Here is a 14,253-nt window from a genome sequence, read left to right as displayed (position 1 = left end):
CTGAAACAAGTCAGTAGAGTGTGGCAACATTGTAGGACCAAAATAACAGATGAATTCACACAAACATTAGCTTCGGGACTGTATTGTTCTCCAGCAGGTCTCAGGAAGAAGGATTAAAACGCTTTGTATTTCTGGTCATTAAGTCAGAGCTCACTCTGCACATACATGAATGCTTCTGTTTAATATTTCAAACACTCTCTGTGACTTTTTTATGGAAAACCTTTAAGGCTGGGAAAATGGACCATCAGTTAGAGCGCTCCAGAATGTGAAGAGATGGCAGCCTGGTCGGTATTAAAATCACGGCAGTAGAGGAAAATCCCCTAATGTGACGATGATGCGGTCCAGCCACCAGGGCTTAGGGATGTGGTCACTGGCCCATCTGTCAGGCTTGATCCAGGATGTTTGCACAGACAAACTGACATGAAACAAAGACTTGTTTCTTAGTCTGACATTGCAATAAAATCTTTAGCAATCTTTGGTCATCATGTTAACAGGTATTTGGAATCAGTATTGCATGTCACCCAAACAACAAAACTGAACATGATCAAATTTACTACCACTCAAATTGCCACACTGTGAAGGTAGGCTTTTGGGGGCACACTGAAGCTTATCTGGCCCCATGAAAGATTTCCTACCCAAAAGTAAAAGGACTGATTTCTAAGGCTAAGTGCTTAACATGTTAAGGAATGTGTTTAAACTCCCAAGTTTTAGTTAAAAAATGTACATGTCTGTGAGCACTTAATCCAAAAAGTGATTTTACACTTCAGATTTAAATGATTCTTAGAGGCCCAAAGAAGTGAAAACAAACACCATCAAACCAACAAATGAAATGAGGGTGTTCGAGAAACCAATGCTTAATGTTTTGATGCAAATTTTCTTTGTCTTTTTATTTATTACATTATATTGTGCAAGTCGAGATTTATCTTGGGTTTGTGCACCTGGCTCCCAAAATGTCTGTGCACGGCCCTGTTAGTTTACCCTGGTCTTAACCTCCAGGTTGGGTACCATTGCTCTTCCATAAATAACTGAAATGTTCAGTTTGAGTTTAAACAAGCAGGCTTTTCGTGTGAGCTGTGTGGAGCTGCTGCATCAAATCGGTAAAGTGGGCTTAATTGTAGAGTTTCCCCCAAAATGTATAAACAAAGATACTGAATGCTGGCCCACTGGTAAAAGCTTAGGTCTGAAATATTTTTGTGTGATTATAAAGCATTTCGCATCCATCCCACGGATCTTGGTCCAAATCCTGTCCTGGTCACGTGATTCCGGGATGAGCCAGGCAGGCAGATTAACGGCTCTCTGTTTGCCAGGAGTCCACTTGCGGAAACAGGCAACATCGTTTCAAACGTCCGCTGGATGTGGCGGTCCTAGCAACAGGGACGCCTGACTATTCAATCTTTTTTGGACGTAGTAGTCTCGTATAATTCATTTTAGGGCGCATTCATGAAATAACTTGGACTTCATACCAGGATAAATAATGATTTCGCCGTGGGACCGGTGGTACTCGACGAGCTGCTGCCTGTGCTGCCATGTACGGACGGGCACCATTATTCTGGGAATATGGTATATGGTAAGTCAGGTTTTTGTCAAGCTCAAATATCTGTAAATATGAGTAAAAACGCGGATTGTTAATCAGGTGCCATTTAGGTTTTGCTACAATAGCTAAGTTTTTGCTAGCTGCTACTGCTTTTCATTTGTTTTTCGGCAGTCAGCTTTGATTTTCCGTTTTGAACATGTCCTCGTTTTATACAATGAAGAGAAGAATTTTGAATTACAGCGTTAGCTAGTTAATCGCCGCTTTTTCAATTAAGGTTTCTTTTTAGGCTTTATATTAGTCAGATATATACATTTAAATATTTAGACTAAAATGTACGGTTTGTCTTTGTTCGTGTTTATTCTTTCAAAGATAACACAGCATTACACTACTGGTTAAATATAGTTTACTGCTTTTTTTACCCTGGGGATAACCTAAAGTTTTAAACATAGTTCAGTAAGCCTGGTAAATCCCTGACCTGTAGTAAACGTTATACCCAGTCTCTGTTTGACCTTACTACTAGCTAATCAAGTATAACTTAGGTTGCCAAATGGAGCCAAGGCTAGAAAAAGCAGCCAGTTACAAAACTTCCACAAGGTGTTTTGTCATTAAGGTTAAAACGGTGGCATACAGGACTTAAAATAAGGTCATTTTTTTCCTTTGTAGTCTCAATTGGTAAATCAATGGTCAAGTTTTTGACAACAAGTAATCATTCTAGTCACTTTCAGCATTTTTAGTGTCAGCATTTGATGCCTATTGTGAATTAAATGTTTTTTGGAATGCTAGTTTGAGAAAATTAGCAATTTGAAGATTATGCCTTCAGCTCCATGAACATATTTTTATTTTTGACAATTTTCTGGGCAAGTTGTAGCCTCATCAACATTTCATGAAGCTCCATTACAGGTTTTGCTCACTAGGTTTGTTGACATTCTGCAGTCATCCTGCATCATATCTTAACTTCACAAACATTATCTAATTCAGTCCTATACCCCACCTGTAGTTGTTCTTTCATCTGAATCAGTTTTAGTTCACACGAAGAAAAAGCCCAAATCCATCTGATCAGTTAATTCTAAGGGTTAGAACGTAAACTCCACCCTGAAATTTAATAACGATATGTTGATCTTCATTTCACCCACAGCTCATCAATGCAGTGGTCCTACTCATCTTGTTGTCGGCTCTCAATGACCCAGTTCAATACCGCTACCACCTTACCAGCTCTGAGCTGGGAACCGACATTGATGTTATGGACGATGCAAGTGAGTGTAACAAATCCCCTGAATGCTACATGACTGACTTGGAATGTATTGGATTAAATGTCCTTAGTCAGGCACACTTATTATTCTACCTAAAAAATGCAAGTTCAAGATATATCAATATGATTTGAATGTAAAGGAGGATGTAGACCGAAGACACACTGAACAGTTTTGTTTTATTTTTAAGCTTGTAGAAATTACACTTGTTGTTAATGACCAACTTCTCAAATTGTAATAAAATGATTAAATGTTTACTTACTCTATTGTCATCTATGCAGAACATTTAGTTTCATTCAAACAGAGTTTAACATAAAAAAATAGATGATAGAGAATGAATATACATATTCTTTTTCTATTACAATGACTAAATACCCACACAATATCTAGTTTCATGGCTCGGTAACAATATCATTTGGCTTCATCTCCTGGCTCTGTGAGTGCCAACCCAGTGTCCATATATCCCCATGTGTCTCTATAGCTCTGAAATTTCCTCTCCTTTTCTGCTTGCCACTTCTTTTCCCAGAATGCTGCCCTCAGCACAGACATAGCTGAGTTGGCCGCGCTCCGTACAGAACAAATCAGAGTGCATGTGTATTTTCAGTGCTTCCCCCTCCAGCAGCTATCATCATCACAGTTGCCTCTGGAACACCACAGACTCTGTCACTGGCTACTCTGATTAAAAATGACTGCTCTAATTCTCCTTTGGATTAGAACGGCCATCTTGACTGACTCCCCCTCGCATAGCATTGCTCCTTGTGCAGCACCAGTCAAAAATTATGAAACGGTGGAAAGGGATGGAGACAAGCCGGTGCCATGGTTTTGTAACGGGCATCTGTCAATAGTACCGACATCACTGTGATCATATGCAGAGAAATCATGGAATGAAAACTCCAATGTATGGATGACATTTGGTGGGGGGGAGAGGGCATTCATGTATGTGCGTGCATTGTTTATATGCACATGTTTGTCAGCATCTAGTGTGTGTGGCAAGGGATTAAGATGGAAGGGTATCATCATTTCCGGGGTCTTAACACAGTGCCAGTGCTCTATTAATCACTTTTACTAAGAATTAATTCCACTCTTTCAGAGCCAGTACCGTTTCTGAATACTAAGTTCAACAACTGCCAATACTGCATAGGGAGCTGGGATCCTTTGTTTCCATCAGTACATAGCTGATACGGTGCGTTAATGTGATGTCTGTGGATCCCTCTTAGTTACCTCGTTGTTACAATGACTCTGACAAGTGTCTCATCAGTCAGTTTTCACAGCTGTAAAGTGATTGCGAGAGGGTGTTATGTTTAGTCAGATTTAGTGCCTCTTGCATAACAATTACCCATGTGCTGATCATGTTTTGTCCAAGGCAGATTGGGTGCTAAAAATAGTGAGGTTACTTAAGGTGCTTTGTTTTGTAAAAATCCATGTCCTTATAAAGACTTTTGAATTACGTCAATGGATTCAAGGGTTCCAATGAAATTGCATTTTTTTTGCTGTTGTTCTTCACTGGTAATCTAGATTATCTGTTCCCACATTTTTCTGTTTGTTTGTGTTTTCTTTCTACAGACATCTGCATAGCCACTGCAATATCTCTCCTCATGATTCTTATATGCGGCATGGCAACATATGGTGCTTACAAGGTAAATAAGCAAACAATATAAATGAGAATTAAAAAGACAACTGAACTGGAGAAAATAACCTCTGTCTGAGTTTCCTCATCTGTTCTCAATTTCTTGCACATAGCAACATGCAGCTTGGATCATTCCATTCTTCTGCTACCAAATCTTTGACTTTGCCCTTAACACACTGGTAGCCATTAGCGTGGTGGTTTATCCCAACACCGTCCAGGACTACCTCCAGCAGCTGGTGAGAACCCTTCCAACCCAAACACCTACTTCTTGAATTGCAGGCTTCTGTTTTTCAGGTTTTGCTAAAGAAGAGGCATTAAGTAAAACAGGTCACCCAAGCATAATATAGGTCTTAGTTATGCAGATTAAGTGTCCATTTTAGAGGTTTGGTTGTTTAGGACCGAAAGGTCAAGCGTTGCTTTGGCATGATTTCTTACTTTCTTTGTGATGTTTCTCTCCAGTAATTTTTGTTTCATGCTCTCTTCCTCTTTCCCTCTCGTCCAGCCGGGGACATTCCCTTACAAAGAGGACATCATGTCCACCAACAACATGTGCCTAGTTTTTGCAGTCCTCCTCTTCATTGGCTGCATCCTCTCCTTCAAGGTAAGTCCACAGAGTCTCTTTATCACTGCAGGTTCTCCCACTCTGCTTTGATTTGGCATTTTTGTCTAAAACTGGACTGATACATAGGGAAAGTCATGCTTCTAAAATATAACGACATATGCAACACATTGCTACAGAGTACACACACTCATTAAACATTTGTTCCCTGTAGCACTGCCTTTTTATAGATGTTGAAATGTGATCAAGGCTATTAAGTCTCCTGCTGCGCATCTCATGCAATATGAACCATATGGCATGTATAATGAATCTGCCAGTGTGAACATTATCAATGTTCGTCATGAGATTATCACACAGTCAGAGAGCAGCGGGTCAGGGACAACAGGAAACCAACTCCTGTCAAGCTAATTTCCCCTTAATGCATGGGTGATTCTCCAGGCGCAGCCATGCTCTGGGGCTCTGGGAAGAGATGGGACATGAAGTTGCAGTCATCTGTACAATCAAATCAAGTTGTTTCTCCTCTAAGCACAGATTGGAAATGTTCTCGGCAGATATCCAGAGCCAGAGCTGGAGTTTTGTGATAGGAAGCAGCCACTGGAAGATACACTGCTTGACTTAAAGAGAGAAGAGTTCTAAATGTCATGTCTCAGACAGAGAGCTTATGGGGTAGTTGATGTTGCTTTAAATTTCAGCATTTAAGGTCATGTATAGATATATATAGATGGACGGATTTTTATTGATGTGCTCCACATACAGTACTGGCTGTCATAATAATGATAGTTGAGTCAGTTCCCTGGAAAAGGGCCAGATCTGAAACCTCAAGGACACATTCAGCTCTCAGCACAGAGGCAACGCCTGCTGAAGTTCCTGCTGAAGTTCCAGCTGAAGCCAGCTTCCTCCACTTAACTGCACTTGGCATAAATGACAGATACAGATAGGCAGGAAGCAGGAGACCTGGAGAAAGAAGAGAGAGGGATGTGCTGTATGAAAGATGTAGAAGGTTGGATGTGAAAAGGGACAGAGATGGTGTGACATGGAAAGCATATGGACAAGATGGAAGCACTCAGACTTTGTAGTAGTGTTGCCACAAATTATTCTGTTCATTTAGTCTATAAAATGTCAAAAAAAATGTGAAAAAAATTCTCATCGCAGTTTCTCAGAGCCCAAAACTGAAGACACTTTCAATTTGCTTCTTTTGTCAAACCAATAGTCCAAAACAAGAATACCCAAAGAAGAAAATAGCTAGTAGCTAATAGTTAACAAAAAACATTTTTTATTTGATTAATCAGTTAATCAACTAATCATGGCAGCTCTACTTTGTAGCAATGTGTTACCTTATATGATCTAAATAATTAGTTGAAATGGTTCTATACTAGCAATGGCTTTATTCTCATCATTATTAGCATGTTGCTTTAAAGATTCAATTGGGCATACATTACTGTGGCGCATAGCTCAGTTTAGAGTCGGTAACACAGCAAGGTCAAATCAGCAGATGGTTGAAGGGACTGCCTAGCAGGAAGCCTGGCTTCGTTGTTGGCTGGTTGGTTGGTTGTGCTTAATGCTGGCAGAGGTACCAACTCAGCAGGCTACTCACACATATACACAATGAACCTCCTGTTTATCTGCCAAGTCAGATGAACCTAAACCCTAGCGCTACCATAGTCTTACTGAGAGCTGGAAATGCCTGATGAGTTGCCTTGGCTAATGTGTTGGTGGAAGATCAAGAAAAGGTGACATTGTTCAAGAAAATGTCCCAACTTAAAAATATTTTTTGTAAAATGGCTAATTCCCTACAAAATAACCAAGCGGGCATGACATACTGCACGATCCAAATCTTCATCAAAACTTAATATTTTGAGTGTGTAGGTTGCTAGCCCGGAGGTTGTTGTCGAACAGTAAACCGCCAATGGAAGAGTATGCCAACTGAAATAGTTGGCCGATGGCAGGCTTATGCAAACAGCCCACCTCCTGTGAGTCAGACTACCATTATCTCCAACCTTGATGAATGGATGAGGTCACAGAAGGCAGCATCAGTAATAATGAAAAGTGGAGACAGTGCTGCTAAAGTCCATTGTGTGTGTTCTTTGTTTTCACCTCCGGGGGACAGGCCTACCTGATTGGCTGTGTGTGGAACTGCTACAGATATGTGAGCGGCAGGGGCACCACAGAGGTCCTGGTTTATGTCACCACCAACGACACTACGGTGAGTCCTTTCATCCACCCTCTAGTCCATCACCTGAAGGACATACTGAAAACCCCCTTCATGTGATTAAATCAGAATAGGATTGCATTTGCACCGCAATTTTTTTTTCTGCACAGTTTTGGCTTACAAGGTTGTGTTATATAAGGTGAATGCAGTACTGATAAAAGCTTTGAAAAGTTGTTTTTATCCATGTGGGTAGCACATTAACTTCAACATGTGTGTTAAAACATAGATTATATATACACTTTTTATGTTATTGCAGTTCAATGAGTTGACACCCCTAAATGTACAAGGTAAGGATTTTAGGCGTTACTGTAAAGTATGTGATTATAATTATATATCTTGAATTGTGCTTGGAGAATTGTGCTTTAGATCCTGAAACATAAACAAATGTTTCATTTTTAAAACTAGTAAATGCAGAATTCTCAGATATCCTCATTATCCTCAACCTCAGACTTGTGAAGTGAAAATGAATATTATCCTGTATCCTATATCCTGTATCATATAAAACGGCATCAAGCCATCTCACATTTCCATTTCCAGAGGGGTTCAGGTTAATGAGGTCCTGTTTTAAAGTCATCCTAAGTTATTAAGTGAATAGAGATAGCTGTCATGCCACAGTCCTTTCATATGTGTGCAGGTGGAGATGCTATGTGTAGTATTTTAAAACTTAATTAGTTTTTGCCACTTTAGAAATGGGAGAAATGAGAACCTACACTATCATGTCCAGGATTTGCTTAATGTTATGATAAACAAGATATAAAGACTTACTGAAAGTGATGCACAAAACTGTGTTAACTGTTGGCTGATTTTATAATCCTACACATATCCCCGTAGGAGTTGTATTGCAAATGTTGTTTAGTATTGTAGACTAACGTGAAAATCCTCTGACAGCCAGTGAAGTGGCATTGTTGCTGTGGTTAGCAGCAGAGTAGGGGCTCTAGGTCATCCTGAGGTGTCGTTGGCTGGCTGCACAGAGCTGGGCGTCGTCAATCCCACTTGTCCTCCTCAGTGTTGACTCATGGGGTTTTTGATAGGCTTTAGCATAGTCATGGTTTCCATTTGTCTGTGTGTCTGTAATCCTCCACCCTGATGCATAAGACATTAATCTGCCTCACGCCTGCTGTCGTCTCAATGCGTAGCACTTCATCTGTCTGTCACTTTGTCCTTGTTGTCGTGGCCCTGGTTCACACTGCTGACGTATTTCACCTTAGGAAACACATTCTATCTGCAGGAACTGATCCAGTGCGGTTTGTCATCACATTGTGTATCAGATGGCCTTTCAGCAAATATTGGATATGTGCCAGTCAGTTTTGTCCCCTACAGCTTGCATATATTTGGCTTGAAAACAGTTTAGAAAATACTTCAGCAAATATGAAAAATGTGAAAAACAAAAATCACTTGTGCAAATTGGCTCAGCTTAGCAGGTCATGGCCTTAAATTTGTGTATTATTAAAAGGCAAGGCTGGCATTATTTTGTTCTTTCCTATTTGCAACAAATGCCATGGAAACACCAAAGACAACATTAAGTTTAATCTGTTTCACAGTACAGTTTGACTTCCTAACGTTGTCTCTGGCTCACAAGCCAGTTTGTTCCTACTGAAAACATAAAAAACTCTAAAACTCTAGTTTTTAGCAGACAGGAGTGAATAGTATATTTGTCAAGGACAATTTTCAGCCGCTGATTACTGGGTCTGTATAACACCATGACAGCATATGTGGGATTGACTCAAAATAACCTACATGGTTATTTCCATGTTCGTGACAGTAAAGGAAAATGTCACTCAATGCAACAGTCTGACTGACTGAAGTATTTTGATAGTTTGTTGTCAACAGTGTGGAACAAGGGAACAAGCTGTATGAGAAGCTCCACACACAATACTGTTTGTATTCTCAATTCATCAAGAATACAAACAGCATTCTCAATTTATTGTTACTTTTGGTCTTCTCTTTGAGATTTGTTAATAATTGGTAAAATGCAGATTATTGACATCCTCATCCTTATTCTAGGCAAAAAGCCACACTTAAAGTAAGAAATAAGCTTTATTATCAATTACAAAATTTTAAAAATAAAATGTCCCTTTAGTGAACAAATCACTGAAATACTGACTACATTGTTAAGCTAATGTGAGAAAGAAAATGAGTCTCTACGTGGATAAATGATTACTGGAAAATCAAATGTTTATTCAAATTAATTAGTAAACCAAGAATACACAAAACAATAAGAAGCAAACAACCAAGGCACCTAAGACAGTGTGTTTAAACTTTAATTAGACGTATCAGTGAAGTATTTAAATGCAGTAAATATCTGTGGCACAGGGTTTACACAGGTTAAAAGCCTGAATAGTGACGACATGTTTTTATCATTGCATTGCCTCGCTCCACACAGAGCTGAATGAGTAGAACCCTCCATCTATTTTTACTAACAGGCAGTGTGTCTAAATGGCTTTTTGCTGCCTCGTACATCAAGCACCCAGCTGCTTATCTGCTGCGCATTTATATAAATGCCATTAAAATGCACATGGGTCAGCTCTCCCTCTCCCTCTCTTTTTTCCCCCCTCCTGCCTTAATATATCTCTGTCCGTCCTCCTCTCTTCTTCTGGACATGTTACATAATTGTCTGCTTGTCCGCTTCATTTCAAATCCTCCCTGTGATGTGTTCGTCGGGCCTCCCCTGCCTGTTTCACAATTTCATCCCCTCGGAGGATATTCTCTCTCTCTCACTGAATTAGCAGCAGTGCTGGTTTTATAACACCATTTCCAGAGAAAGACCTCTGATGGAGAGAAGGCAATCTGGCCTCTAAATCACAGGGTGTGTGTGTGTGGATGTGGATGTTAGCCTTGCAGTTAGTAATGGATGGAATAAATAGTATGAATGATGGAGAAGAAACCTGCAACAGGTTCTAAGGCTGTGCTTGGAAGCACTTCCTATTTACTTTATAATGTACTATATTAACCGTTATATTAACTGTGTAAATTTCTATACTTCATAGTTTCCTCAAAGATTGCCCACTACATTAAAAAGCAGTAACTATAAAATGTAAATGCATAGTGAAGAATAATAAAAGTAACTGAAATGTCATGTAACAGTACTGTAGTTAACAAAGTTAACAAAAATGACCCAGTAATTTCTATCTAATGTTTGCTGTTAAATGCTGTTAAATTAGCCACTGAAAGCTAATGGTCATTTTTTCCAGAAGTAATTTACATAGGTAGAATACAAACCTTTAGAGGGAGAATAAAATGTGTGTAGAATTTACAATTGACCAATCATTCTTGTTCTTTGAGAACAGTTTGTGTATCAAAATCTCAGCTCTAAGGCCCATTTGCTAGGTTTTTGGAGCTTTCAACAGTATCTCAGAGCCTTCTTCATCAAATGAAGCGTCTTCACATGATCCAAGCACTTGTCACATGAAATTTGAGCCAAATCTGTTCATTGAAGTAGAGTCCAAAAAGGTAAATTTCACTTAAAAGGACACACAGCTAATCCGCCTCTTGGTTTTCCTTTACATTTCAGGTCCTGCTGCCACCGTACGAGGAGGCCATTGCCGTACCACCAAAGGAGCCCCCTCCCCAGTATATGGAGGCATGAGATACGTCCTCCCTGCTGGAACCTACATCCCAAGCAAGCCCCATCACCAACTGATTCTCCCTCCAACAGCAGGACCCTGACACTGGCTGGAAACATGTTGAAAAACAAAACCAAACATCGTCTTAGAGGCTGGTGTCAGCTTGGATCCCTGCCAACCTTAGATTAGATTAGGATGACTCTGAACCAGTATTGCCATGAACCCCCCCCCCCCCCCCAAAAAAAAAACAACACCCCTGGTTGTTGTGACGTATTTTCCTCCCCTCTCCTCTACTCTGTCCTCCTCCAAGGACAGAATCACAGCAACTTCAGCCGCTCCTAACCACCCCCACCGACCTTCCCTCTTGGCAGCTGCTGTCTCCTGGCAGCGTCTAAAGTCTTGCACACCCTGAACACTCTCTCCCTACTTAATTTGCACTTTTCTTTGAGTGAAATGTGCACCACTCTGGCCACCAACTGTTAACCCCCAATACTGTGAATCTCCCTCGTGGTCTTCGTCTCGAAACAAACTACCTGAAGAGAGATAGCGACAGAAAGAGTGAGAAGGAATATACATGATCAGTTATGCAAGAGCACTTTTTTTTTCAGAAACTGACAAATTCCTTCATTGAATGTACTGTCGAGGTATTTTTGTATGACTTTTTTTGTATAACGGTGAAAACCGAGAGAAAATGACACAAGAAGTGAAAGGCTGTACCGTTGTGATCCCATCGTACTGCTGTAGCTTGTCCCACAAGAAAATGTGTTGAAAAAGGTTCCTTGACCAATAACGACTATGACTTCCTTTTGTATCCATATAACACGCAGTCTGTAAGCATGTAATCCATTGACTGCCAGCGAAAACCCTCATTCACCCGTTGATCACAATATTCCAGTTTGCCTTCCCATCCATGTTCCTGTCTGTTCCAAGAACTCGAAAGTTAAGAAAGACTGGCATTAATGTAATCACCCAGCGAAGCACTTACCACATACATAAATATTTTACACATTCTCACACTGCAAATTCACATCCAAAAAGGCAATACACATACTGTAAAATCTAAAACGTGTGAAAATATTTCAGTCAGCTGTTATTTCTTTCCGTTATGTTGCAGCTGAAACAGCATCGTCTTTGTTTGGTTGTTTGTTTTTTTTTGTTTTTGTTTTTACATGGATTATGGTGCATAATCTGATTTTTTTTTAGTTGAGCTAACTTAGCTGGACTGAGGGCATTTTTCTATAAAGACGGCGTGACGTGCTGCTGTACATGCGGAAACTGTGTGCGCGTGTGTGTGACTGAGCGCCATGATGTAACTCCAAGGTCCTTTATACTGTTTGTAGTGACGTTTCTTTTACACATGCAGTGGTATCACGTTGAGATATTTCCTGTGCTGGTGACCTTTTTCAAATTAACAGTGGATGGAAATCTAAAACAGTGGTTTAGTTTAGTATAGTAGTACAAAATCAATTTAATTAAAAAAACAAAGTTAGAGAAGCTAGATGCTTGTCTTTTGCCTGGAACTATATAGGCAATAAGTTGAGACATGATAATAGAACAAATGATGTTTAAGGATATACCTAATCCCATTTTTCCCCAAGTATTCCTAGTTAGTATTTGCTATCAACAGAAAACATTTTTGTCATTCAGACTATGCAAGAGTGTAATCAACAACTCCATAGACCTGGAAATACATACATCGTGAATTAGTATTCTACTACATACTAATACTGTAGTTGAAAATGTAGCCATTTGTTGGCCCCCTCATCATCGTCACTGTGTGAATTATGAACTCTGCTTTTGCAAATCCAACAAAGCTGAAAATGAATTTGCACTTTAAAGTCTGCGTGAGCTCTTTGAGAACTGATGTGTTTGTGTTTTGTTCATCTTTACCGCGTCATGCTGTAGCTAAGTGGTTCTAACATGAGCAGCCACCCTCTTCTGGATGATACCAGCTTCTGAAACATGACATAAATCAATATGTGCATTGTGTGATGTGACTGAAAAGCTGATACACTCTAATGTGATCACAGGGGAATTTCAGCCCAGTATCTGCACCAGCAGATGGCAGATTTTTGGCTCATTTTATTAGAATCACTGCAAGACTGTTCTCCATTGCTTTCCATTAACACACATCCTCTTGTTGGATCTGCATGAGCTCATGTCTTCAATGCTGAGTAATAAAAAGCTAAATCAACTACTGTTTGTCGCTGGATTTATTTGTGGAGTCCTTTGGGTTCTTTTAATTATCATCTTGGAAAGATAAAATAAAACAAACAATTTGAATTTCATTTACCTTTGTCAGCTATTCAGGAAAGCCTTGAAATGAAAGTACACTGAAATACATGATGTAATGGATGGGGCCAAAATGTTTAAAATTTTAAAAAATGTTTAAAAAAATCTAAAGCAGTGTTTTTAAAGTTACCAGTTTTTTTAAAAAAAAATTAAAAACTGGTAACTTACAAGTAAGCTCAAAAATAAAATTGTTTTGTTTAAAAACAATTCTATTACAATTAAAAAAAAATAGCACAGATGACATGAAAAGAGCAGAAAACAATATTCAGATTCATATCGTTTTACATATAACGCAACTTTTGGCAGGTGCTTTTCATGATGAAACCAATTTGTCACACTGTGCCTTTAAGAAGCCTGCATTCAAAATAAAGGGCACGCTAACGAGCTTCATAATGCTCATAATTCACTACCAGGTCTGACCTGGTAATAAACTATTCAAAGGTTTAACTGTAAGCTTTAACTCTAACATTTGACTCTATTTTCCTGTCAAGACAAGTGAAGCTTTCAGAGTATTCCCATTTGAAAAGAGGACGTCCTGCTGATGCGCATGCATCCTGCTGCCCTCAGAATTTCCCTCTGAGGGGACAAACAAGCAAGCAGATCAGCAAGGATTTACCCAAATGCATCAAAATGGAGGCTGGCATTACCTTGGGTCTGAGAGTAGGCTACCAGACAGACACGCTCACCTACTTTCTGCCACTGGGACGGGGCAATAAAACAAAGACAAACACACAAACCAAAAAAAAATGGGTCACATTCTGTCTCTTTTCTTGCTTAAATGCTTGTTAGGATGCAGATAGAGGATTGTACAGTGACATCAGCTTCAAAAAGGGGGGAATATTTAAGAGGGAGGACACAAGAGCCAAAGGGCGGTTTAGTAAAATCTGTTGGCAGACTCTGTTGGTATGACCTGGATAGTATTCAAATTCTCCAGTACAAATATCTGATCCCAAAGCAGACAGTCAAAGATAACTTTATACAATATTTACTAGGAGCTGACCAATTTCTGATTAATAATGTGTAGGGAAATATGTAGCACACACCATCCAGTATATAACTGATGTCGCATACCATCCAGCTGATGCTCCTGTGGTGAGATATGTTCAATACTGAATTTTCATTGATTTCTACACAAATGACTACATAGACAGAGATAAATAAGTCACTAAGCAAACTATTTAATTTGAGTTGCTAAAATGGGACAAAAAATAGGTAAAGAAAT

General features: G+C 39.5%; 1 protein-coding gene across 1 annotated transcript; it reads left to right on the top strand.

Annotated features, from left to right (window-relative positions):
* Positions 1-1,117: 1,117 nt before the first annotated feature.
* Positions 1,118-13,167, top strand: laptm4b (lysosomal protein transmembrane 4 beta). The gene is made up of 7 exons (XM_046418151.1): positions 1,118-1,567; positions 2,670-2,787; positions 4,345-4,418; positions 4,522-4,644; positions 4,911-5,009; positions 7,075-7,170; positions 10,688-13,167. The coding sequence occupies exons 1-7, from the start codon at positions 1,475-1,477 to the stop codon at positions 10,760-10,762; spliced, it is 678 nt and encodes a 225-aa protein (XP_046274107.1). The 5' UTR covers positions 1,118-1,474; the 3' UTR covers positions 10,763-13,167.
* Positions 13,168-14,253: the final 1,086 nt, after the last annotated feature.

The sequence above is a fragment of the Scatophagus argus genome, chromosome 17, assembly GCF_020382885.2.
Source record: "Scatophagus argus isolate fScaArg1 chromosome 17, fScaArg1.pri, whole genome shotgun sequence".
Classification (NCBI taxonomy): domain Eukaryota; kingdom Metazoa; phylum Chordata; class Actinopteri; family Scatophagidae; genus Scatophagus; species Scatophagus argus.
The sequence above is the reverse complement of the archived record's forward strand: the minus strand, read 5'-3'. Positions and strand labels throughout refer to the sequence as shown.

What these genes read in the sequence shown, in the direction of transcription:
- laptm4b (XM_046418151.1), top strand. Translation starts at nt 1,475, where the DNA reads ATGATTTCGCCGTGGGACCGGTGGTACTCGACGAGCTGCTGCCTGTGC. An exon ending in TGATGTTATGGACGATGCAA is followed by an intron (nt 2,788 to 4,344) that starts GTGAGTGTAACA and finishes TTCTTTCTACAG; the next exon opens with ACATCTGCATAGCCACTGCA. An exon ending in GCTGCATCCTCTCCTTCAAG is followed by an intron (nt 5,010 to 7,074) that starts GTAAGTCCACAG and finishes TCCGGGGGACAG; the next exon opens with GCCTACCTGATTGGCTGTGT.